General features: G+C 50.3%; 1 protein-coding gene across 1 annotated transcript in view; it reads right to left on the bottom strand.

Moving 5' to 3' along the window:
* LOC146829126 (uncharacterized) overlaps positions 1–23,435 on the bottom strand; it is a 113,920-nt gene extending 90,485 nt beyond the window's left edge. Inside the window, exon 1 of the mRNA XM_085606657.1 lies at positions 23,296–23,435. Within this exon, the coding sequence (XP_085462783.1) occupies positions 23,296–23,332 (37 nt within the window). The 5' untranslated portion in view covers positions 23,333–23,435. The remainder of the gene's footprint in view (positions 1–23,295) is intronic.
* Between the last annotated feature and the right edge of the window lie 2,234 nt (positions 23,436–25,669).

Genomic DNA, 25,669 nt, shown 5'->3' on the forward strand with positions numbered 1-25,669 from the left:
AGGAGAAGGATCTGCCGCAGGCGGTTGTACGTTGGGTGCGGGGGACAGCTGCGAGGGCAAGGCTGCCAGAGCGGAGCTGGCGGGTGGGGGTGTAGAAGCTGAGTCTGATGTTCAGGTAGGCTTGTCTCGCGTTGTGGAGTGCCTTGTGTGCGTGGGTGAGGAGCTTGAAGGTGATCCTCTTGTCAATGTGGAGCCAGTGCAGGTCACTCAGGAGGGGGGTGATGTAGCTGTGGCGGGGGGCGTTGACGATCAGTCGTGCGGAGGTGTTTTGGAAGCGTTGTAGCCACCGTTGGTGTTTGGATGGGAGTCCTGCGTAGAGTGCGTTGCCGTAGTCCAGTCTGCTGCTGACGAGGGCCTGTGTCACTGTTCTACTTGTTTCGGTCGGGATCCACCTGTAGATCCGGCGGAGCGTGCCTAGGGTGTCGTAGCAGGAGGAGGAGACGGCATTGACCTGCTTGGACATGGAGAGGGAGGATGCGAGGATCAATCCTAGGCTGCGTGCGTGGTGGGTGGGTGTCGGTGCTGTCCCCAGAGCGATCAGCCACCAGGAGTCGTCCCAGGCTGAGGGTGTGGGTCCGAGGATTCAGACCTACGTCTTGTCCGAGTTCAGTTTCAGATGGCTGCTCCTCATCCAGTCGGCGATGGCCCTCAGACCCTCGTGGATGTTCATTTTGGCAGTGTGAGGGTCCTTGGTGAGGGAGAGGATGAGCTGGGTGTCGTCACCATAGGAGATGTTTTTGAGGTTGTGGTGGCGGGCCACTTGTGTGAGGGGGGCCATGTGGATGTTGAACAGCATCGGGCTGAGGGATGATCACTCACCCCTTACACAAGCACACACCCCCGGGGCAGCCAATAGAGTTACCCACTCTCACAATGGACATGTGACACAACAAGATCAAGCCACAGCCAAAGAAGCATCCAAGCCCAAATTTGACATGTCAAACACCCTGGAGAACATTTCAATCAGTCCCCTGCAACATACCCATCCACAAGTGAACATTGATGTGAATGCTAGGCACATACAACTACCTGGAGGAACTGAGGCATCTATAATATGTATGAAACATGGATGTTGCATTAAACAGCATTAACATTGTCTGTCTCTCACACAGAGGGCAACGTCATGGATCTCCCCCCAACAATGGGGGGAAGTACCACAGTCCGAGGCTCAGGAGGAACCTGATCCCACCGGCAGCGACACCTCACAACACTCCGCGGATGACCCCAACCCACCTGGCCCCTCTGGTGTCCAAGCCCCTGCAGCACCTGCTTCAGGTACATCAGTGCCAACCACCACCCCATTACTGCCAAATCCCAAGAGACACCCAGGAGCCCTGCCCACACTGCACAACTGAAGAAGAACTATAAAAATCTGTGCCACTACACTTGTTCATCTTTTATTTTTATGTAATTCGTTATTTATTTTATATCTGTTATGATCTTTTTATTATGTATAGAATAAAATTGTTTTTAATTGTGAACATGTATAGAACTTCTAATTAAAAAAGAATCACAATCTTATTCTCTGTTTCGTCTCACTGTTTAAACTAGTCGGTTAGTAAATAGTAGAATACTGACTATCACTGTCTACAAGAATTGCCTAGGTTGTTACTTTACAAACACACTGCACAACTGAGCCAGTCTGAACTGGAGAGACAAGGTTCGCTGGGCACCCAGGAGGAGGCAGCCAACACCGACACTGCCATCCCTCAGGGGTCCCGTAGACCCGATGTGCCCACAACGGCAGGCCAGGCTCGTGTGGGCAGGGGTGGTGGGAGTGGAGGCAGGCGGAGGCGAGAACCTGACCAGACAGCTTAAGGGACCGGTATGTCACACGTACGCAACATCATGGAGGCATACCGGCATGACACCAGGGCCATCAGTCAGGTAGTGGGAACCCTCACAGACATTAAGAATCCGCAGGCCGAGCAACATGCCAGTCAACAACAACACCAAGGACGGATGGAGGCAAGACTGGCTGAGCTCCTGGCGGTGCAAAGGGACATGAGCCATTCACTCCGTTGGATCGCCGACAACATGGGCAACCCTCCCTTTGACACCAGGCGCAGACCAGCACCAGCCACAGGGAGGGAGGAGGAGGAGGAGGATTCGTCCGACGGAGCATCCCGAGCATCGTCAAGGCCTGCATCTGAGCGTCCCCGGAGGAAGGTGGGTCGTCCACGGAAAAGACCGTGAGAGGCAGCGGACCATCCACATCTCCCAGGTCACCTGGCCTGGCACCTGGCCTTCATGCGCAACAGCAGCACATCATTCACTGACATTCTCTGCCACATGGACTTGCTGGTCACAGTCTGCCCAATGATGACCAACACTGTGGTCTGGACTCTGATGACTTCAAATGCCAAGGATCCCATCTCCCCTTGTGAATTTTGGATTCTATGCACCCGGTAGAGCACCTTATTTTTTCTAGCAAAACACGCACCTCACCGAGAATAAAACTATTTATTTGTCATGAGATGTTGCAGTCATTTTGCATTAGTCCACAACATACGTGTGGGTAAATGTCAAACTATGCCTGAGTGTTGAACTAACTCCAGCTATCCATACCCTTGGATCTGAGTCCGGTACAGGACACACATGGGTCACAATGTATCATCCGATACAGCCTGGGAGCCCAATACTCACCCGTGATGGCCTCAAGCTGCTGAGGGGGGGCTTGAAATACTGTGCGGACACACCAATCAGGAAGAGGATGATGAAGGCCTAGAGGTCACAGCTCATGTGGAGGTTCCTGGGGAGGGAGTCCCAGGTATGTTTGTCCAGGTGTGAGAACCATCTCCTTCATGCTGGAGTGTTGTGGATGTGAAGAATGGTGGCCAGGCCAAGTTTGGATGCATAGAGTTGGGCCAACGGGGTCTTGGATGACAGACGTACAAGGTTGATTTTGGGGTCTGGGGTTGTTGACTGCCTCCTGAGTGTGTGTGAGGAGTGTGAAGGTCATCCTGCAGCACACAGTGATCCCTTGCAGCTATCTCAGGTGGACGGTGATGTGGATGGTGTGCAGGATGTTGAAGCTGAGTTGTGCTGATGCACCCTGGATGTGGACAAGTTTCCCGTGAGTTTGGATGTACTTGCTCCGTAGAGGGCAGGGCAGTAGTTGACACGGCTGGTGTCGTGGACCTGGGGGATGGTCTGTCTTTCCTTGGAGTGGATCTATCTGTGGATCATGTGCATCATGCAGAGGGTGTTGCAGCATGAGGTACAGATGCTGGTGATTTGCATGGCAAATGTGAGTGACAAATCCATGATGCACACCATCTTGTGTGCGTGGCCACTGTGTGCTTGTGTAGGGCCCCTGTGGGTGGGACACAAGGAGGTGAGCCAGCTGTAAGGGGACAAACCTCAGATGATTACCTTAGTCCTGTACAAGTCCAGCCTCAGGTGGCTGATGTTCAGCCATTCATCCACGGACCTCATGCCTTCTTGAATGTTGGAACTGGCAATGGCTGCGTCTTTGGTGAGGGTGAGGAGCACCTGGGTGTCAATGGCATACAACATGATGATGAGGTTGTGTGCGCATGTGATGGTGGAGAGGGGGGTCCTGGACACATTGAAGATTGACATGCTGAGAGATGATCCCTGGGCCATGTGCCAGATGACGCCACTATACTACATGCTGAAGGCTTGAGTCCCACTCCCATGGCCTTGCTGGTGGACGGAGCCGGTGTGGAGCAGGAGGGACATGATCTGGTTGGTGTGACAGGGCCTGGAAGGCGGGGCAGCACTGTGTAGGCAGTTGGAGTTGCACACTCAGCATGCAAAGGTGTCGTGTGTGCGCTTAGGGTATGCCTGAGAGCAGGCGGTTGAATTTCGGTTAGACATTGCTTGGAGGGTGGCTGCAACATCAGACTGTAGTGTGATGTGGGGCATGCAAGGACATGAGGGTCATGCAAGTGTGCATGTTGCATGTGCTGACGGTCCTGCCTTTGGCACCGTGTGGCCGCAACAGTGGCACAGACAAGATGATGACAGCCAAATGAATGGGTGGAGGGAGGCAGGGAGGAGCATCTTTGAGGCGTGTGTGTTGCTGAATCCCGCTACTTTGTGGGCCCTTGCTGCAGGGGCCGCAGCAGCAGGCGGCATGTCCTGGAAACTATGCCAAAAGTAGCACACAAAGACAAGGATGTCAGAAAGGACAACTGCAACAGGCGTATGAAAAGGAAGGAGTGTCCGGTTACCCATGGCACACCCTGAGAAACTGGATGCACAATCACCAAAGATGACTGGCACAGGATCAGGAAACAGAAGGCCGAGCCGCGCACAGGAGACACACCCTCAGCAGGCATTGATGGCCCGTCGTGGGGACCAACATGCCCAAATACATACACAAACATGGACTTCATGCACAATCGAGAGTCTAACCCATGAAGAACTGCATGCATGTAGCCAAACTACACATAGACTCATATGCACAATCTTTGACAACTATGCCAGAGATGCCGCATGCAAAGTGGCAAGAGACCTGCATTGACAGAGATGAGGCACCTTGGAGGTTGAGGAACCCCTTTATTACTCAGGCTCACACTAAGGGAAATGCATCAATATGAACAGACTCACAGGTCATTTGGACGAGCATGTGGGACATACACTGGACACCCCCTTCACAACACAGATGTAGTAAATCCAAATGGCCTGGCACACAAGTTAAGGGGATGAGCCAAACACCCCCTGCTGTACACGGAGAGGCTGCAATTCCCCATTGAGCCTCTGATCGGGATGTCCCACACTATATCCACCCATAGCATCCCGTATGTTTCTGAGGGAAGTTTTACACACATTGATGCCTTCATCAGAATCCACAAACCATTACAGATGACTGTCACGAAGGTAGACTATCAATTCATGGGAGTCATGCTGCATGTCATGTGCCCCATGGTGAGTCGACATGTATGCATGGTAACCCAACATGCACAGGAGCAGTCCCCACACATTCCAAACACGTAACACCCCCAAAATGCCTTACTGCAATCCTCACCCAAAATGACTTTTCCCCATGTCCGTGCATGGAACGCTGATTCAGCACACGTTGCAATACTCATGAGGAATAGCAGGAGGCCAACGATGACACGACCAGACAACATGCGCAAGAACCTGTGGATGACAGACACACAAGAAGTCAGCTAAAAGATTGTTATCCACATCCATGGTCATTTACTCTACAGGAATAATGTTGTCACCATGCGATTTGAAAATTTAGTGTCTCAGCTAAAATGAGTGGAATGACATCATCACTCGAGTGACACATCAGAACACACATCTTAGTCACTTAGCATACAGTCAGCTGGACACACACATTGCAAAACATGCCACACAAGGCTCCAAGCGTGCACACTCAGAACCAGTGACTCACCATTATGAGAAGAAGTTGCGTATGAGCTGACTCCGGATATCCTCCTCCTCCTCACTTGCCTCGTGACCAAGCCCTTCATCCTCCACGGGTGGATGTTCCTGCTCATGCTGCTCCAGGATGAGTGGCACTGCCTTCTCCACTGCCATGTTGTGCAGCATGCAGCACACGAGGAAGACTTTGCAGACCTTTGCCGGTGCATATGGGAGGGACCCGCCTGTCTTGTGAAGGCACCGGAATCGGCTCTTCAGGAGGCCAAACGTCCTCTCAATCACTCGCCTGGTCTGCCCGTGTGCATTGTTGTAACGATGATCTGCAGCTGATCTTGGGTTGCGGAGAGGCATCATCAGCCATGGCATGTTGGGATAGCCAGAGGCCCCTACATGGAAACATCATGTAAATAAGTGGGTCAGGAGATGCCGTAAGATACAAAGATACCGCAAAACACAGGACAAACAGAGTATACCCACCAACAAGACATGCTCGTTCGTTGTGCAGCCGCAGCATCATTTGTGGAACCCTGCTATGCCTCATGATGTAGGCATCGTGTGCTGACCCTGGAAAACGTGCACAGACATGGGAAATCAGCATGTTAGCAAGATACACCACAAGGACATTTATAGAGTGGTAATGTTTACGGTTGCGATAGGCGACCTCCTGTGCCTGTGGTGGTACCAAAGCCACATGTGTCCCATCAAAGGACCCAATGACATGGGGCATCCCTCCCAGGGCATAGAAATCACCCTTGACACCTGTCAACTCCTCAGGAGTCGGAAAATGGATGAATTCACCAAGGTGCTCCAACATGGCTTCCAAAACATCATGCAGGACACGGCTGAACATCGTCTGTGACATGCCACCAACATCAGCTATGGTGAATTGAAACGTACCTGTGGCAAAAAAATGTAGGGCTGCCATCACCTTCATCTTGGGGGTCAGCGCAGTAGGATACCTGTGTGGTGCCAGCTTGGCGGTCAAGTTCTCAATCAACTGTTGGGTGAATCTGTAACGGCGTATGCAGTCACGTTCCCTCATGGCACCCAAGTCTGGCTTTGGTCTGGGGACAGGCGTTGCCCTGCAGTAAATTTGAATAAATAACGAACAGCGAGAACATAACAACATCAATGTCAATGAACTGAGCACATGCTCAACTGCTAATACACATCTGCTAAATACAGAGTCTGGTCTGTGCAATACATCCAGGACACGTATGCCAGCCAGGTGATACTCCTACGAAATGCCAGCTACACCCGTTGATTGTCAAATCTACATGACATGCCCTGAAACGAGCTGTGGGCCAGTGTCAGTGAACAGCCAGAGACATCACAAGAGTGACATACATCCACATATCAGCATTTGAAGGATGTCATCTCATACAGACAGCTGACGGCAAGCTAGACACACAGATCACATGGAATCTCAAATGCACAGATCACACACATTGCAATGAAGGGGTACACGTGAAAACAGAAAACACAGACATTGAGACGACGCAGATATGTCCTCAGGTCAAAATATCATGTTCGATGCATACAGACACACGTTACGTGGAAATCCACATGTGGCATGGTGTGCATAGATGTGTGCCATGCCCATCTACACACAGACACATGTTGGATGCAGCAACAGCAGATGCAGTTGACGGAACATCAACAGCAAGCTCATGGGAACTCATGACACACACATGACATAGTCACATCGGTGCATGCTGGTCATTAAATGTCAGTTGTTAGTGTCCCTGTCCCTGGCATCAGGGGACAGTTGCAGGTGGTGGAGACTGTGCCATACCAGTGATGCTGTGCTTGACACGTTTGTACTACATGCACATATGTGCAAAGTGTGAAGGGGAAGTGTGCCACATAGTGCCCCATCACACATGACATGTGTACACAGGTCATCACACATCAATTGTGCAAATACATGAGGAGACATGTGCAATATCACTGCCTGACACACCTAGGCCCTGCACATGTAGGACAGCAATGACAATGACTTGATGTACATTCTTGTACGAGTCTGAGACCTCCATTCCTTTCGTGTGCGAATCCTATCAACAGTGTAAGCGTGTGAAATGCACCGTACACACGCTCTGAGGGCGTGTGTACGGTCCGTATCACTAGAGTTGTGTGGCCGTAGAAGTACGCGTGGTACGGACCGTACAAGTACGGTCCGTATCACTATAGTAGTGGTGCTGTAGGAGCATGCGTGGTATGGACCGTACACACATACGTGTACTACTGTGCATACCCATACGTGTAGGCACTGGTAGTACACGTACGTGTAGGCACTGGTAGTACATGTACCCGTACGTGTACTACCAGTTCCTACACGTACGTGTAGGCACTGGTAGTACATGTACCCGTACGTATACTGCCAGTGCCTACACGTACGTGTGCTACCAGTGCCTACACGTACGTGTAGGCACTGGTAGTACACGTACATGTAGGCACTGGTAGTACACGTACGGGTATGTGTGCTACCAGTGCCTACCCATACGTGTACTACCAGTGCCTACATGTATGTGTACTACCAGTGCCTACACGTACGTGTACTACCAGTGCCTACACGTACGGGTACACACTGGTAGTACACGTACGGATAGGCACTGGTAGTACACGTACCCGTACGTGTACTACCAGTGCCTACACGTTTGTGTACTACCAGTGCCTACACGTACGGGTAGGCCTGGTAGTACACGAACGGGTTCGTGTACTACCAGTGCATACACGTACGTGTCAAACGCACTGTGCAGCTGGTGCCATAGGGGTACGTGTGAAACGCACCATACCTGTGTGTGGATTTGAAAATTACATAGGGGACACATAAGGGACAATTATTAGGCACTAAATGCATGCTGGTTGTCATGGATACAGAGTTTTCGGTTCAAATTTTTCCATCAGGTGTCCTGGAAAAGTCAGTTGGCCACAAAATACAATGTTGCAAAGTGGTTGTTGACTTGACATGATGCTCAAAATTTGAACGATGCAAATGCTATCACTGGTGTATGTGGAAAGGGATTGGAGTAAACGTAAGATGTGAATGAATCTGACCAATCACTATGTACTCCTCCAAATGAATGCCCCTCAGTAAGACAGATATAAGTCCACAAGAACCCATGAGAGGGCACTTGCCTGCACAACTTTCCTGTTGACAACACTGCTGCTGTCTGTGCTTCCTCTGGCACCATGTCAAGGTCTGTCGAGAGGGCCCAGCCATTCACCCAGGAGGAGAATGAGGTATTGCTGGATGTCATCCTCCCACAGTACACCAGCCTGTATGGGAGACCAGGGGAGCAGGTGAGTGCTGACTCCACTACCTTTGACTGTGCACCTTTTTTGTGACTGTCACTTCTGGCATTGTGTACAGGTGTGACAGACATGCAATGTTGTTTAGAGGGGGTCCCGGGGGGGGGAATGGCTTATGTCTCCCATGCAGAGCATGATGTAGTTCATGTGTGCACTCCTCACTTGCATTGTGCTTACTGTGACATTCACTGCATAGTGCATGCCACATTCAGCCTGGCCAATCCTTTGTGGCATTTTTTGTCTATAGTTCTGAGGTGATTCAGTGGTCCCCCGGTGTGACAGGTGACTGTACCCACAGATGTGTGTGAGTTGAGTGGAGCTGGGTGAGAGTGTCCAAGTGATGTGTACGCCCCCTGGACATTGATGTGTGTGAATGTTCCTTGTCATGTGGGTGAGTGTCTATGTGAAGTGTTGCACCACAGCTGCATGGAGGAGGCAACAGCTCTACCCATCTGATGTGAGAAGTAAGCCGTGCTGTGTGTCTGACTTGCTGAGCTCGCCCCACACCTGTGACACCCCACAGGCAAGTGGCACATGTGCAGAGTGAGCTTTGTATCCGCTGTTGCCAATGGCAGGTGATTGATCTGTGCCTGTGTGTGTCTGTGTACTCTGCTGAGGTTGCGTCAGTGGCCTCGGGCATGTAACTGCTTGGAGGTGCTGTCCATCAGCCTGGTGTAGCTTGTGATGCACAGTGTGTGCCATGATCACGGAGTGTGTCGCACCCCTCATGCCACCTGTGTACTTTAAATGCCATGTAGTGCATTGGGGCTTCCACAGAGGCTAATGTCCATATGACAAAGATGCTATTCCTTGGCAGCATCCTATGCCATGTTCAACATATCAAAGATGTTCATATGTGTGTCTCTCTGAAATGGAGCAGGTGTAGTGATGTTGTCTCAGTTTGTCATCCTTACAGGTAACTGCCTACATGAAGGGGGAGATCTGGAAGCGGGCCGTCAGGGCCGTGAGATCGGTGGAGGGTCGCAGTCGGCGCCTAGCCCAAGTCAGAAAATGGTGGCAGGACATCCGGTGCTGGACCCGGAGGATCGCCCGGGTCCTGCTGGGGGACTCACGCACCAGTGGAGAAGTGTGGCTCAATGGTTAAAGTGGCAGACCTCGATGCAGAGCACTGGTCTGGGACCAGGGTTCGATTCCCGTCGCGGCAGGGTCTCGGGCTATAAATTCCGCGGACCAGATATTCTCGCCTCAGTGCCTATTCTAATCATGGGTCCCACGCTGCAACTCTGGGCAATAGCTTGCTTAATCTCCACAACGGCCCCAACAGCGCTGGGATGCCTGGCCTCACCATGGGGGTGCCCAGGAGTGGACACCTCACATGGAAAGCCAGGAAGGGTTCCTTCAGCGGTATGAGTACAGCGCTGAGATACCCGTAGTGGTGATCGGCGCTATATAAATACCTATACATTTACATTTACATTTACACGCCCCCACGGCGGGCGCCGACGCCTGACCCACCAGATGAGGTGTGTCCTGGCGGTGGTCTTCCCTGACATGGATAGGCAGTTACAGGAGAGACAGCAGCAAGGAGGGGGTAGGTGCATGAGTGTTTGTTGTGTGTCACCAGCTTTTGGAAGTGCTCAGTCACCTGGATACACCTGGTTTATATGCTCAGTGCATATCCTGTTCCCCCAAGTCAACCGGTGCTCTTCTTCCTCCCTTCCCCTCCTTGACATGTGTTCCCTGGTCTGTGTGTAATCACTTTTGCACATGGTCATCTAGGCTGCCAGTTAATCCAAGTGCACATTGCTTTCTGCATCATGTGTGGGGGTGGTCTGTGACATGTGTTGGTACCTTGCCTGTGCCCTGTCCTGTTCAGTCATTTGGGGGTCCATATTTGTTGGCACTGATGCTGAGTCTCAACATAGGAGTGTGAGGTTTCAAATTAACAGACTTGCAGCATGCATGACCGATGTTGTGGCCTCAGACATGATGTGCATGAGTGGGAGATATGCATAGTGCCGGGACGGTTGCTCATGTTACAGTCAGATCATTCCAGGACCATGGAGCAGTGTGCCCACTACAGTCCCCTGAGACACCCTTGCCTCGTAATCATGTGTGTCATCCAACACTGTGCCCATTCTCTGTGTGTTCAGCATAGGTTGGCCTCTGTGGCATTGTTCCCTGGCCTCATTTGTATTTATCTAAAGTGTGCTACATGTGTCCACTGGACAGGGTGACCCCATTTGGTTTGTGCATCCTCACACTGGGCAGTGCCTGTGTGTTTATTTACAACTATCTGTTGATGGTTGTTTGTCACAAATATGTGTTGGCAGCCTCACGAGGTGATGTGGAGTACATTTTGGAATTCTTGATGCACATTTTTGTAAACCCTGATTAAGAGGTGTCACTTCTTGATCTGTCTCAATCACATTGTCTCAGGTATGGGGGGGGTTCTGCGGGCGAGGCCTACATGTCCAAACCTTATGTCTCCTTGCCAGGTCTGACCTGTGTGTTATAATTGTGTGGACAGACACTCAACATGCAGTGACCCAGTGATGTTGTGCAGGCTTTCATGTTTGTGCTTTGCAGCATGTGTCAAAAGTTTAAATACATGATTCCTGCTCATCCATTTTGGCACCAGTGTGTGGTCCAGATGCTACGTAGTTTGGTCTTTGTCTGCTGACATCTGTGTGGACATTCTTGCTTGCCATGAGGGTGTCTCCTCAGTGCAGGTGTGCCTTATTCCGACACAATTGCAGGCCCATTAGCTTATGCATTGTCCTGTGTTTGGACATGTGTGCCACTCCACATGACAGGCAGTGGATCAGATGTGTTGCCAACTGTGTCATCATGGTACGGATGGCCATGTGACAGGTGGCATGATTCAAGTTGTTAGTCAAGAAGTCTTGTACCTTGGCACTCACTACACTTGTCAACGTGTCTTCATGTTTTCAAAGCTTGACTTTGATGTTTTGTTGTGAAGGACAATAATGTGCCTGCATGACAGATGTCTCCCAAGGAAGTGCACAAGAAACCACCTTTACACTTTCAGGGGACACGCTGGCACATTTTAAAGAAAGGCACAGTTCGAATAAGAGTGTTTTTCAGATTATACATATCCATGTTCCCACAGTGTGGTGGCATTTGGGTAAGTCCTTGGTTGTTGCTGATACCAACTTACGAGTGTCAAGTCATCCAGACCGCCGTGGTGCCATGTATATATACTTACTGAAACCCCATTTCTTTCTAACAGTGGCTTCTTTGAATAAGGCTGGCAGCTCATACAATGACTGTGTAAATGTAGTTTTGTGTGCACCTCCTTGTGTGACTTCTTTTATACAGGCACAAGTGTGTTCTGTTCACAAAGTGGCACATTCACACATTCTAAACATGTAGATTGTGTAAAGTGGTGTGATTCCCAAGGGATCACAATGTATTTCGTTTGGGTTTCCAAAGTACTTACAGGTCTCTGAGTGTGGGGACACCTTCAGCATCGAGGTCTGTTATTTAGCCTTGGGTGCACCAATACTGTTTCTTTCACAGTAAACAAGAGGTGGCATGCCTTCATAGTATTGCTGTGCTCAACTGTTCACAGACACTAGCTTCTCAGTATATTTCTAAATCAAGTTTTTGGCTGTTGTGTCCTATTTTTCCTTGTTTCCAAGTGGCATGGTGGGTCAACCAACTGGGGAGTACAGGGCTTACATATGTGCGGAGTAATTTAGATGTTACTCATGATGCATTGCCTGATATGCACTGTGACCTATTTTGTTTGGACTCATGTGTCAGATGTATACAGGTGACTGATTATTTTCTGTATCTTCACCTTGCCCACAGCATCATCGGAGGACACCGAGGGAGACACCTGCATGGACCTGGAGGAGGGATCCAGCACCGGTGCCACCAGTACTGGCTAGTCTGCGGGAGCAAGTGGCACGGAGGGCGAGGGGAGTCAGGCGGAGGACCTGTCTGGTGGCGACACCGACTACGACGCTGACGGGTCCGAGGCTGAACTCATCAAGGGGGCGGAGGCTGCTACAATACCTGTCAGCAGCACAAAATCTGTCCCCGCCTCCTCAATTCCCATCACCACCCTCCCAGTTGCTCCGGTCCCTTCTGTCCGTGCAGGGCACCACCATGTCGCCTTCGTGCCGGGCACCGCACCCCCTGCCCCTGTCACCCCTGCTGCCCTCACTGCAGAGTCTGTGGACATTCAGCGGCAATTGCAGGTTGGCCAGAAATCGATGCTGAATGTCCTCCATGGCCACACCAGACTGCTGACACAGATGGTGTCATTCATGGAGGGCATGTCAGCAGCGATGTCTGACCAACGGATGTTGCTGCGGTCCATGGACTCTTCACTGACGGCAGCAGTGAGTCTCCTGCAGCACTTCGTCCCCCCTACTATATCCCCATCCACACTTCCCACTCCCATGCCTGTCCCATGCACACCCAGGCATTCCCAAGCAGGCACCCCACCAGACACAGGCAGCACACCAACACGTCAGGGCAAGCACACACCTCCTGGCACGCTCACTTAGGGGGATAAAGGCACACCCACTGGGTCTGTGGCACACAGACATACACGCAGCCACAGTCTGAGTCTGCATGCCTCACTACCCAGTACCTCCAAAAGCACTCCCTTGGCTCCCCTGCCACACAGTCAGACAAGGAGAGCTACATGTCTGTGCTGGGCCTCAGCCCCACTGGGTCACCCGCCCGCAAACGGGCAAGGCACTCCCCGGGTAGGGGAGTTGAGTCCCCTCCATGTCCACCCCCTCCCCCAGTAGCGCTGCACCCCATCCCTCCGACCCCCCCTCCTCCTTTGTGCCTGTGGTTTCTTCCATTGCAGGGGATACTCTGGACGCCCTGGCAGACGTGTGCAGTGCCGAGCACACCTCCACCTTTGGTGCTGCTCCACCCCATGTGGTGGAGGTGTCCAGCCTTGCACCCACCACACCTACCCTTACACCTCCTGTCCCTGCGGTGCCTGGTCCTTTCACACATGATGCCCCCCCCAGTCGACGAACCTGAGGGCTCAAATGTGCAGGCAAGCTAGGGGAGACACGTGCCCATGTTTCCTCCCAAGGACTTCTATTCTGGACTGGCCATTGGCCTTTGTATATAGTGTTCTTGAAAAAAAAATGTATGCTGATTAAAGCATTTTCTTTTTACTTTGAACACTATTGCATTTCAGGTATTGATGTTGGTGCTGATGCTCCAGGAGTTGGGGTTGTGGTAATGTGTTATGTTTCGGGCAAAGGTTCGAGTCTGATGGTCATGAGGTGGACCATGGGATCTGCGTGCCATCACAAGGTCTCTGCAAAGGATCTTTGGTTGTGTGTGTTATTTGTTTTTTGATACATTGTACCAAGGAGTGTCCCTTCCTCCGTGGCACCTGACATCTTCCCTGCAGAGAGTTGCACAATTGTTGTGCTGACCTGTGTATACATTCCCTTTGTTGGTGACGGATCCCTTCAACTATGGCCATGCCTGCTCAGCAATGTCTCCGGCTGCATCGTCTGTGCCATCCTTGCTAGTCACTGTACTTGTGTATTGAGTATGTTGCCATGCCTTTATGGAGAAATTCTCCCTTTTCCGCACTATGCATGTGTTTAATCCCAGCCTAGCACACATATGGTACTTGTTCTGCAGGGTATTTGGGCACCTGACTCACAATTGTGGGCATTGTATCTGTGGGAACTCCACCCTATTCCTTCCATGAGAGACAAAATCTTGGTGGCTGTCCCAGCACCTGTACATTCCTATCAGTCCTGGGATGTGCGTGACAGTGTGTGTTCCCTTTGGCTCTCTTAGTTTAGTAGGCATTGACATGACTCTACAGTCTTGTGGCATGATCTCTGTGTGTGTATTGTGCTGCATTAGCCAGAGGTGGGTATGCATGTTTCATTTGTCCTCACACCCACATGTGGTGTGTCATGCAGTGGGGGAAAGACATCTATCCTCATGGGAGTGGGACACTGCATTCAGTGATGTGTTGCTATGGCACTATCAACATAGTCGAAAATTAGGGATGCGTACATACACCCATGGAGTTGTGGTCATCTGATAATGATGTACACACACCCATGTCTCTGTTCACTGCTGGTATTCCTCTGCACCCACCCCTCACATGTCTCTGTCCACTGCTGGGAGTGATAGGCACCCACACCTCACATGTCTCTGTCCACTGCTGGTATTCCTCTGCACCCACCCCTCACATGTCTCTGTCCACTGCTGGGAGTGATAGGCACCCACACCTCACATGTCTCTGTCCACTGCTGGTATTCCTCTGCACCCACCCCTCACATGTCTCTGTCCACTGCTGGGAGTGATAGGCACCCACACCTCACATGTCTCTGTACACTGCTGGTATTCCTCTGCACCTACCCCTCACATGTCTCTGTCCACTGCTGGGAGTGATAGGCACCCACCCCCATGTCTCTGTCCACTGCTGGGAGTGATAGGCACCCACCCCTCACATGTCTCTGTCCACTGCTGGGAGTGATTGGCACCCACCCCTCACATGTCTCTGTCCACTGCTGGTATTCCTCTGCACCCACCCCTCACATGTCGCTGTCCACTGCTGGGTGTGATAGGCACCCACCCCTCACATGTCTTTGTCCACTGCTGGGAATCAGAGGCAGCAACCCCTCACATGTCTCTGTCCACTGCTGGGAGTGATAGGCACCCACACCTCACATGTCTCTATCCACAGCTGGGAGTGATAGGCACCCACCCCTCACATGTCTCTGTCCACTGCTGGGAGTGATAGTCACCCACACCTCACATGTCTCTGTCCACTGCTGGTATTCCTCTGCACCCACCCCTCACATGCCTCTGTCCACTGATGGGAGTGATAGGCACCCACCCCTCACATGTCTCTGTCCACTGATGGGAGTGATAGGCACCCACCCCTCACATGTCTCTATCCACTGCTGGTATTCCTCTGCACCCACCCCTCACATGTCTCTGCCACTGCTGGGAGTAATAGGCACCCACCCCTCACATGTCTCTGTCCACTGATGGGAGTGATAGGCACCCACCCCTCACATGTCTCTATCCACTGCTGGTATTCCTCTGCACCCACCCCTCACATGTCTCTGCCACTGCTGGGAGTAATAGGCACCCACCCCGCACATGTCTCTGTCCACTGATGGGAGTGATAGGCACCCACCCCTCACATGTCTCTATCCACTGCTGGTATTCCTCTTCACCCACCCCTCACATGTCTCTGTCCACTGCTGGGAGTGATAGGCACCAACTCCTCACATGTCTCTGTCCACTGCTGGTATTCCTCTGCACCCACCCCTCACATGTCTCTGTCCACTGATGGGAGTGATAGGCACCCACCCCTCACATGTCTCTATCCACTGCTGTTATTCCTCTGCACCCACCCCTCACATGTCTCTGTCCACTGCTGGGAGTGATAGGCACCCACCCCTCACATGTCTCTGTCCACTGCTGGGAGTGATAGGCACCCACACCTCACATGTCTCTGTCCACTGCTGGGAGTGATAGGCACCCACACCTCACATGTCTTTGTTCACTGCTGGGAATCCTAGGCAGCCACCCACCCACCCACCCGCAGCATTGGTGCAGTACACTGCTGTCCTGGGCATACACACATCCCAATATACTGGTTATATGCTGCACCAGGCCCTAAGCCAACATTCGTGGCGTGTGTATGCCTTGTATCACAAATGCACTGGTGCCCTAGGGGTACGGGTGATGCGGTCCGTACCCCCGCATTCATAGGTTGGGTACGGTCCGTACCACGCGTACCCCTACGTCACCACTACAATGGTGGTACGGACCGTACCCACGCTCTGAGGCCGTGGGTACGGTCCGTTCCACCATTGTAGTGGTGATGTAAGGGTACGCATGGTACGGACCGTACCCACGCCCTCAGAGCGTGGGTACGGTCCGGTATGTTATGTTATGTTATGTTAAAATTGGTCTTTTATAGCGCTCGGCTACTCCAAAGAGTGTCCCGGCGCTTTTAATAACAACCTGCAACAAGGGACACAGCACAGTAGACAGAAGACGGGGCCGACAGAAAGAGGACAAAACAAACTAAAGGGCTAAAAGCCAAGTTTTAAGGCCCTTCCTAAAAGTCAACAAATTAGAGGTGCTGCGCAGAGCCAGAGGCAGAGTATTCCAACGCTGCGATGCCAGCAACTTAAAAGAACGACCTCCAATACGAGCCTTTTTAACTCGAGGAACCACAGCCAGGAACAATGATTCAGACCTCAAGGATCGGGGCGGATGGTAAAAAGCAAGTCTCCTTTGGAGATATTTCACACCCGAAGCATAGAGGGCCTTGTGAACTAAGGTCAAGGCCTTAAAAACTATCCGTTTCCGGATCGGAAGCCAGTGGAGTGACTGTAGAAGACCGGAAGCTCTGGCTCGCCTATGTAGGCCAAAAATGGCTCGCGCGGCCGAGTTCTGGACCACCTGCAGTCGTTGCAGGAGATATTCCGGTAGGCCGAGATATAAAACGTTAGAATAGTCCAATCTTGAACCGATCAAGGCCTGCACCGTCGTCTTCCTATGATCCTCCGAAAGCAAAGGAAGACACTTTCGGAGCATCCTAAGGAGGCCGAAACATGTTCCAGTAAGACCAAGGCTCTGAGATCTTAACGACAAACCATTATCAATCTTGATCCCCAGATTCTTTGCCAGCTGAGACGAGCCCGCTGGAGGGAACATGTTAGCAGGCCACCATTCCTGCCACCCTGGATCAGGTGGGCATCCAAAAAAGAGTACCTCCGATTTGTCTGAGTTGCACTTGAGGCTGTTGAGCTGGAACCATTTAAAAACAGCCCCGAGGCACTCACGAATACTCTCTCCATCAAAATCTTCTCCTTTCCTGCACGAAAAGAGGAGCTGGGTATCGTCGGCATAAGATACGATCTGGGCCCCCCAAAACGGCGCCAATGCCGCCAAAGGAGTCATAAAGATGTTAAAAAGAGTCGGGCTCAACACAGAGCCCTGTGGAACTCCGACTCCCAGAGACGGCATCGTGGCAGAGCTGGGCGGGACCCAGACCGTTTGCTGACGGCCCTCCAAGAATGATCTAAACCATCTTAACACAGTCCCCCTCAGACCGATATCATGAAGTCTGGCGAGGAGACCCTCATGGGGAACGGTGTCAAAGGCCGCCGACAAGTCCAGCATAACGAGCATAGCTTTGCCCCCCGAATCCAGTGCCTCTCTACTGGCTTCAGACACCTCCAAGAGCGCCGTCTCGGTGCTTAGGTTAGGGCGGAAGCCAGATTGAGTAGAGTGCAGCAGATTATGAGATTCCAGGAAATTGGAGAGCACGATATGCACATGCTTCTCCAAAATCTTAGCCAACGCAGGGAGAAGAGAAATAGGCCTATAATTGGCCAAAGCCTCAGGGTCTAGACCAGGCTTTTTAAGAAGAGGAATAACCATTGCCTGCTTCCAGGCCTGCGGGACCACCCCACGGCTCAGGGAGAGATTCAAAAGTGGATTCGCCAGCGGATTTACAACTTCAGCCATTTTCGCCAAGAATTTGGCCGGACAAGGGTCAAGAGGCGACACAGATTTAAGATTGGCCATAAGTACTGAAGACGAAAAAGCTGCAATTGGCGGAAAAACTGCCAGAACTGGACCCGTAGGGGCCAACGAATCTAGGCCGTCCTCATAATTGGGACGTACCTCAGCCACCATCGGGGAAAAGGAGTCCTGGATCAGTTGAATCTTAGTAGTAAAGAAATTGGCGAGGGAAGAGACCCACGGCTCAGACGGAGCGGCAATGGTCCCATTATACCGTGGGGACGTGAATTCCCTGACAATCGTAAAGATCTCCTTACAGGAATTAGAGGCAGCCTCTATCCTCCTTGCCAGATAGCCTTTTTTTTCAAGGAGGATGTCTCGATGGTATGCTTCCACCGCAGTCCTATATACAAGCCTGGCCTCCGGATCATACTGCGACCGCCAGGCCCTTTCAGCCACCTTGCACTGCTGTCGAGAGGCCGATAGTGCTTCAGTAAACCAGGGGGCCGAGACCCGCTTAGATGTTAGTCGAGGGGCCTTCTCAGGGGCCAGATCATTCAGCCTATCCGTTAGCCATGCCTGCAAGGACTCTAAATCTCTCTCCAAATCACCCGTAAAAAGACAGGGATTATAAAGAGATGCTTGGGCCAGCATTTCAGGAGTCACCCGATGATACGCCCTAAGTGTACGTCCCTGATGCCTAGGAGCGGTACTTAATGGTTTCTTTTTACCCAGTACGTAAAATTCGGTCAGCCTATGATCTGACCAAAGCACCGGCAAAAGTGCAAGCACTTCTATAGGGGACGTAGAAAAAACCTGATCCAGGGTGTGACCCTTGTCGTGTGTAGGTCCAAAGAGGTAAGGAACTAGACCTAAAGAGGCCGTGACATCGGTCAGTTTGATCGTATCCGGATCCAATCCCTCCTCCATATGAAAATTAAGATGCCCGGCCACTACACAATGCTCAGCTCTAAGAGCGAGCAACGCGATTACCGACTGGAGCTCATCAAAGAAGGAACCAGCCGGTCCAGGGGGCCTATAGACTAACAGTCCTTTGGCAGATTGATGAGGCGCCAATGCTATAGAGAAGGCGAGGGATTCAGATCCTGTGATGGCATCCGTGGGAATAATGGAGCATGCAACCAATTTATTCACTAAAAGTGCCACACCCCCACCCCTCCCCACCGATCTATCTTGACGATAAATATTGTATTCTGGAGGAATTGCTGTAGCTATATCAGGGTCGGAAGAATCCCCCAGCCAGGTCTCTGTCAACATCAGACATAACGGTTTTTCAGTGGACAGGAGATCAAAAATTTCCTGAGGATGTCTGCTCATGGATCTGGTATTTAGAAGCAAAAAAAGATGCTTCACACAATCCACCTCCCTATTTGGAATAGAGACTGAAGCCGTGCTTGGGAGCCACCCACACCCCGGGCATCGTCTCTTACACCTATATGTCCGGGAAAGACTCTGCGCCAGGCGCAAAACACCTTCTGCAGCGACCGTAGCTCATGAGCCGAATAACATACCATAATAACAGCAACAGATGGTAATACATATTAGTATAAAACGCCGTCCCACGCCTCCGAGACGCTGACGAGCGCAGACGGGCAGGACTCTGGCACGACTCAGGGACAGAGAAGGCGCCCACCACTGCGCGTCACCGCTGCGCGTTAAAGTGGCTGGCTTAAGTAGACCGTCCGCGTATAGGCTGCACGCCTACACCACCAATATGGTGCCCGACAATGCCACCACCGATACCCCAACCCAAAATGGCGACCAAAGATCCCCCAGCTACCCCAACCCGAGGACAGGACCCGCCAAACAGCGGTGCGCTAACAATTATGATGCAAGTGCGAGGGCAACACCCCGAGTAAAACCAAGGGTAAGAAATGAAAAATAACACAGATACTCAAACGGGAGATTTTAAAATATCAAGATAGCGCTACGCTATGCGCGTATGTCTATTGGCAGGTAGTCCGTACCACCATTGTAGTGGTGACCTAGGGGTACGCGTGGTACGGACCATACCCACGCTCTGAGGGCGTGGGTACGGTCCGTACCACCATTGTAGTGGTGATGTAGGGGTACGCGTGGTACAGACCGTACCCACGCCCTCAGAGCGTGGGTACGGTCCGTACCACCATTGTAGTGGTGACGTAGGGGTACGCGTGGTACGGAACGTACCCACGCTCTGAGGGCGTGGGTATGGTCCGTACTACCATTGTAGTTGTGATACGCGTGGTACGGATCGTACCCACACCCTCAGAGCGTGGGTACGGTCAGTACCACCATTGTAGTGGTGACGTTGGTGTACGGACCATACCCACGCTCTGAGGGCATGGGTACGGTCCGTACCACCATTGTAGTGGTGATGTAGGGGTACGTATGGTACGGACCGTACCCATGCCCTCAGAGCGTGGGTACGGTCTGTACCACACATACGCCTACATCACCACTACAATGGTGGTATGAACCATACCCACGCTCTGAGGGCGTGGGTACGGTCCGTACCACCATTGTAGTGGTGATGTAGGGGTACGCGTGGTACGGACCATACCCACGGCCTCAGAGCATGGGTACGGTCCGTACCACCGTTGTAGTGGTGACGTAGGGGTACGCGTGGTACAGACCGTACCCACACTCTGAGGGCGTGGGTACGGTCTGTACCACCATTGTAGTGGTGATGTAGGGGTACGCATGGTATGGACCGTACCCACGCTTTGAGGGCGTGGGTATGGTCCGTACCACCATTGTAGTGGTGATGTAGGGGTACGCGTGGTACGGACCGTACCCATGCCCTCAGAGCGTGGGTACGGTCCGTACCACGCGTACCCCTACCTCACCATTACAATGGTGGTACGGACCGTACCCACGCTCTGAGGGCATGGGTACGGTCCGTCCCACCATTGTAGTGGTGACGGGTACGCGTACACATCCATTTCCGTTGTTGCGGTACGCAGGGATTGTTGGACGCACCCCCCGAAGTGACCAGACCCTTGGAGGTAATGTATGTCCTCCATATTGTATGTTTTAATTTGTGTAGGGGGTATGTTTCATGCCCCTCACCCCCCCTTGACCCAAGGGTGTTGTTCTCACCTTCTGCGGCGTGTGCATCGGGTTCGGTGCACCAGGTCGTAGGCTAGGAGGGCCGGGATGTCACGTAGGATGGGGTCCATGGCTGTCCGTCACGTACCGGTGCTCCTTAATCGTGTCGTCCTTTCCCGGGAGTTTTTGGCTGCCGTAAAAAATGAGCCGTGCGGAGTGACGTAGGCACGAATCGTACTTGCTGGTCCATAAAACGCTGCCTGACTCCGTACGGACGTCACATACGCGATGTTTTTTTTTAGCCGCACGTAGTTTTTTACGAATCGTACGGAAATGGTATTTCTGTACGAATCGTACTTGCTGGTTTGTAAGGTGAATTTCCCGGGTACGAGTCGTACGGAGAATACACTCCGTACGACCATTCGTACCTGGGTTTTACAGGATTGGAATCGGCACCTAAGTTGTTACTGACAGGAGCATGAGCATAAGCTTGCTATAATATATTTACTGTGTTATATGACTGGCGTCATTAACCCCTTCGACGCGCATGACGGAACAGTTCCGTCATGCACGTCGGTTGGGCTGTGCTTATGACGGAACCGTTCCGTCATGGCCCCGCCCGCGCTCAGAACCTTCAGCGTGGCGCGGAAATCCGCACCGCGCTGAAGGGGTTAAAGAGTAAGGATATGCCTATCAGAATTCACTGTTGGGACCATCTTTACGTCTATAAATGCCCAAAATGTCAGCAAAGACAGAGGAAAAATAAAAGAGACAACCATGTGGGGAAAAAAACGGCAGATTCTTACACCAACTATTTCGAATTGAGTGTCAATCGCCTAAAAAAAACTGATTACTACGAAAACAATGTTATCAGTTCGTCGTGTGCATCCTCCCAATTCCCATGCTTGCATTTCTATATTTCTGTTTAAAAATAGATTCCATTCTCCAGTTTTGAAATGAATGTGTGTTGAGATATTTTCGCACTGAATATTCCATTGCTACACACTCATACATCCTGCCAGGCAGAACCTTTACACATTTCATTTTTTCTGGACCTTTGCAGAACACAGATGGTACATTTTACAAAAAGGTGAAATGACGTGTAAAAAGATAGAGCAGCTGTTCTGTTCACCTACCCCCCATTTGGCTTAAGATTTATATCTGGTTCAAAGGTTGCATCTACTGGGAGGAGAGCACCCCAACCATGCCAACACATTTTGCAGTGAAGCATTCGGAACAACGGATGAAGCAAACAAGAATGGAAATCATTTCCTGTGCAGCCGGGTCCTTGCCATAAATCAAAAATAACAAGAAAAATTTAATATAAAGTACCATTTTATTAAATGTCTCTCTGCATTCAGCGCTTCATCATTCTACAAAGCCACAGTTTGGAAAGGGGAGGGCGGAGGGGACCGAAGTGGCTGATAGTAGTTACATAAATATGCACAGAGAAATAATGCAGTGTGTATTGATGGAAAACATAGTTCATAGGGAATAAAAGGAAAATTAGGTGCACGAAGAAAGCCAGCAACTCCATTACGTCAATCATCCTGAGACTCGATAAGCAATTCAGATAAACAGTTTTCTTTTCAGGAAAATGTTCTCTTTGTCTCTGCTCTTGGGGCCTTTTATTCTGTGCGTATAAAAGGTTGCATTTCATTGTAGCCAATCGGGAGCAGCCTCCCTTTGGAAATCAAACTCATCTCATGGTATACTACTATTTTCATGCAAAGCTGAAATTAGGGACATTAACAAAATGGATGGGGAAGTGATTATATCGAGTCACAGGAGGCCCAGAATTGGAAGTGGTTATGCACATTGTATGGAACGCTCGCCAAGCACGAGGCCAGAAAGAAAAATGTCTGCACATTAGCTGAGAAGTCCCTTGGACAAAAACAAAAAAAAGTAGCAATGCCCGTCAGGCAAGCAGGTGTTGTATATTAAGGTTTTAATAAATTGTAATGATCAACTTATAGATGCACATAATGAGAGCACACGTTATTGTGCTGTCAGCTCCAATGACGGAGAAATAAAAGTACATATTGAAGCAATAGTCTTTCACGTTTTACAATAAACAGCACTTACAAGTGAAATGTCCTCGTGATGCTGAGGCATACGACATCCTGTGGGTGAGAGTCCAATCAACCTCTCTCAAACGAAGAACAGCAGAAATGCATGTGCTTATGCTTGAAGAAAATTGTTTTTACCTCAGCAGGTCAAGTGACTCTACAGGAAAAAAATAGAAAAAGGAAAGCAAAACTCCTCAGTATCTAGCCTAAACGCAACATGACATAACCCACATAGCAACGGGTTGTTGCCCTGTGTAGTACAGCTTACAGTTCAGCAGCGCGTTTCTGCATAAACCTCCTCATCAGACAAACCAATGTGACATAACGATAGAAGACTTGCTATATAGTCCTCACAATACCAAGCAATTATCACCAGCTGAGAGGCCAGCCAGGTATTTGACAGCATTAATTTGAACTGCACCAATCCCCATAGTATACCAAAGACGAACCCGGACTGCATTAGGTAGGTAATGTGGGGCGGCAATAACAAAAATGGACCGTAGGAGGTTCCCGTTGGCTACCTCACTCGACAACCCCAGAGGGGAACACAAAGAAAACGCAAACTGCCCCTATTAAAAAGAAGGATGTATTGAGATAAAATTAAACTGAATCAACAGCCCTATTAACAAAAATAAAAATAAAAACCACAAACTAAACTAGACTAAGGCCAGTCCTTCTGTATCAAGTTATGAGCCAATGTACTAATCATACCGTCTCATAATAATTTCAAAATGAGCCACTCACACTAAAGGTCGTGCATATGTAGGGCATGACGAACCATAATTGATGATTCAAATCACTAGCTAGATTTCAAGAGAATATTTAAAGAAAAAATTCAATGAGTAACCAATTATCAAATGAAGAAACAACCACTTTCCAAAGAGATAATATATTTTGTGCAGTACACACATATAAAAGAAACTCCATCAGAAGTGGACCATGTTGGGTGAGAGTCCAACCCCCCCCCCCCCAATGCCCCATCCATCAATGTTAAGTGACAAACCATTGTACTGAAACAGCTTCGGTCTCACAAGCCAATTATAAACTGAACAAGACAAAATCAGAAACGGTCAAGAGCTATAAATGCCACCAGAAAATTCCATTGTACTAAACCAATTTCATTTACATAGTCACATAATAAACAGAGCAGAACAGAATCGGAGATGAGAGGTCAGAATCAGAGAATATCTTCAGATGTCAAACCAATGTCGATGCATCGTCACCCTCTAAAGTGCAGTTTCACAGAACAGAAATCCTGAGATACTCTTAAGAATGTAGTAATAATGCTGCTCACCAGGGAGTTCTAGTTGACAGTAGTATTATGGAACATCATACTAAATCCTCTAATGCAGCCAGAGATGATGATATTTATACATTCCTCAAAACAAGAGGAACCAGGAGCTTTTTAACCAGGTCCTGCACACATACTCTCTAATCGTAAGCTTGTATAATGGACTGGTTTGCAGTTCATAAGTGAGGGTGGGAGTGTTCAGGTCTGTTATGCCATGCTTCTTGATTGGGCCTGCTCCTCATCGAGCTGGTGCTGCAATGCCCGACGGGCACCCACGAAGGGGCTCGTTAGCTGAGATCTTTTGTTGATGAAGGCGTTGAGTGCATGTGGGTGTGTGGACTAGGTAGTGTAGTGAGTGCGAAGTGGTGTTTAAACTAGGTCTAGCGCAGCCCTTTTGTCTAAGTTTTATTCATAGAGTGCACTAACCTAACTAAAAGCAGGAAGCCCTAGCTGGATACAATGGTCCTAAAGGGCCTGTGTGGTGCATAAGGTCGACATGTTTCTTGCCTGAGGAAGCCTCTAACCGGTCTAGTGACAATTCATCAGGACCGTGAGAAGTTGGAGAAATTGTCTCAACTCTAGCACTACCACAATGCTGGTTGTCGAAATGGCAAGATGCAGTATTAACCAGCCGGGGTAGGAACACGGCTAGTTGCTGCGCTGCCTTCCATTGTGAGCAACGGGGTGCTCTGTCAAAAAGCCCCCTTCAGCCTAGACCTACCAATTAAGGGGTCACAGAACACTGGGTTAATCAGACCTGGTGCTCAATTGCAAAGCTGGTTACTACGGCATCTTGCCACTTCAAGAACCAGCATTGCGGTAGTGCTAGAGTTAATGAGACAGTTTTCAAAATGAAAGTCAGTTAAAATAAGGGGAAGGTCCTAGTTTAAAAAAAAACATAGTTGATTGGATGGTGTAAATATGTAGGTTTTTAATATTAGATAGTGTCTTTAAACGACAAGTGAGTAGGTCCGTGATTGGCTCTGGTAAAGATAAAATAATGTAATGCAAACTTGGAATGCTTTAATTTAGTATAGTCAACCACACCTGCTGCAGAACATTTTGCAACTAATATGGTACTTCTAGAATGTGCTGCAAA

This window comes from Triturus cristatus, chromosome 5_2 (genome assembly GCF_964204655.1).
Source record: "Triturus cristatus chromosome 5_2, aTriCri1.1, whole genome shotgun sequence".
NCBI classification, from domain to species: domain Eukaryota; kingdom Metazoa; phylum Chordata; class Amphibia; order Caudata; family Salamandridae; genus Triturus; species Triturus cristatus.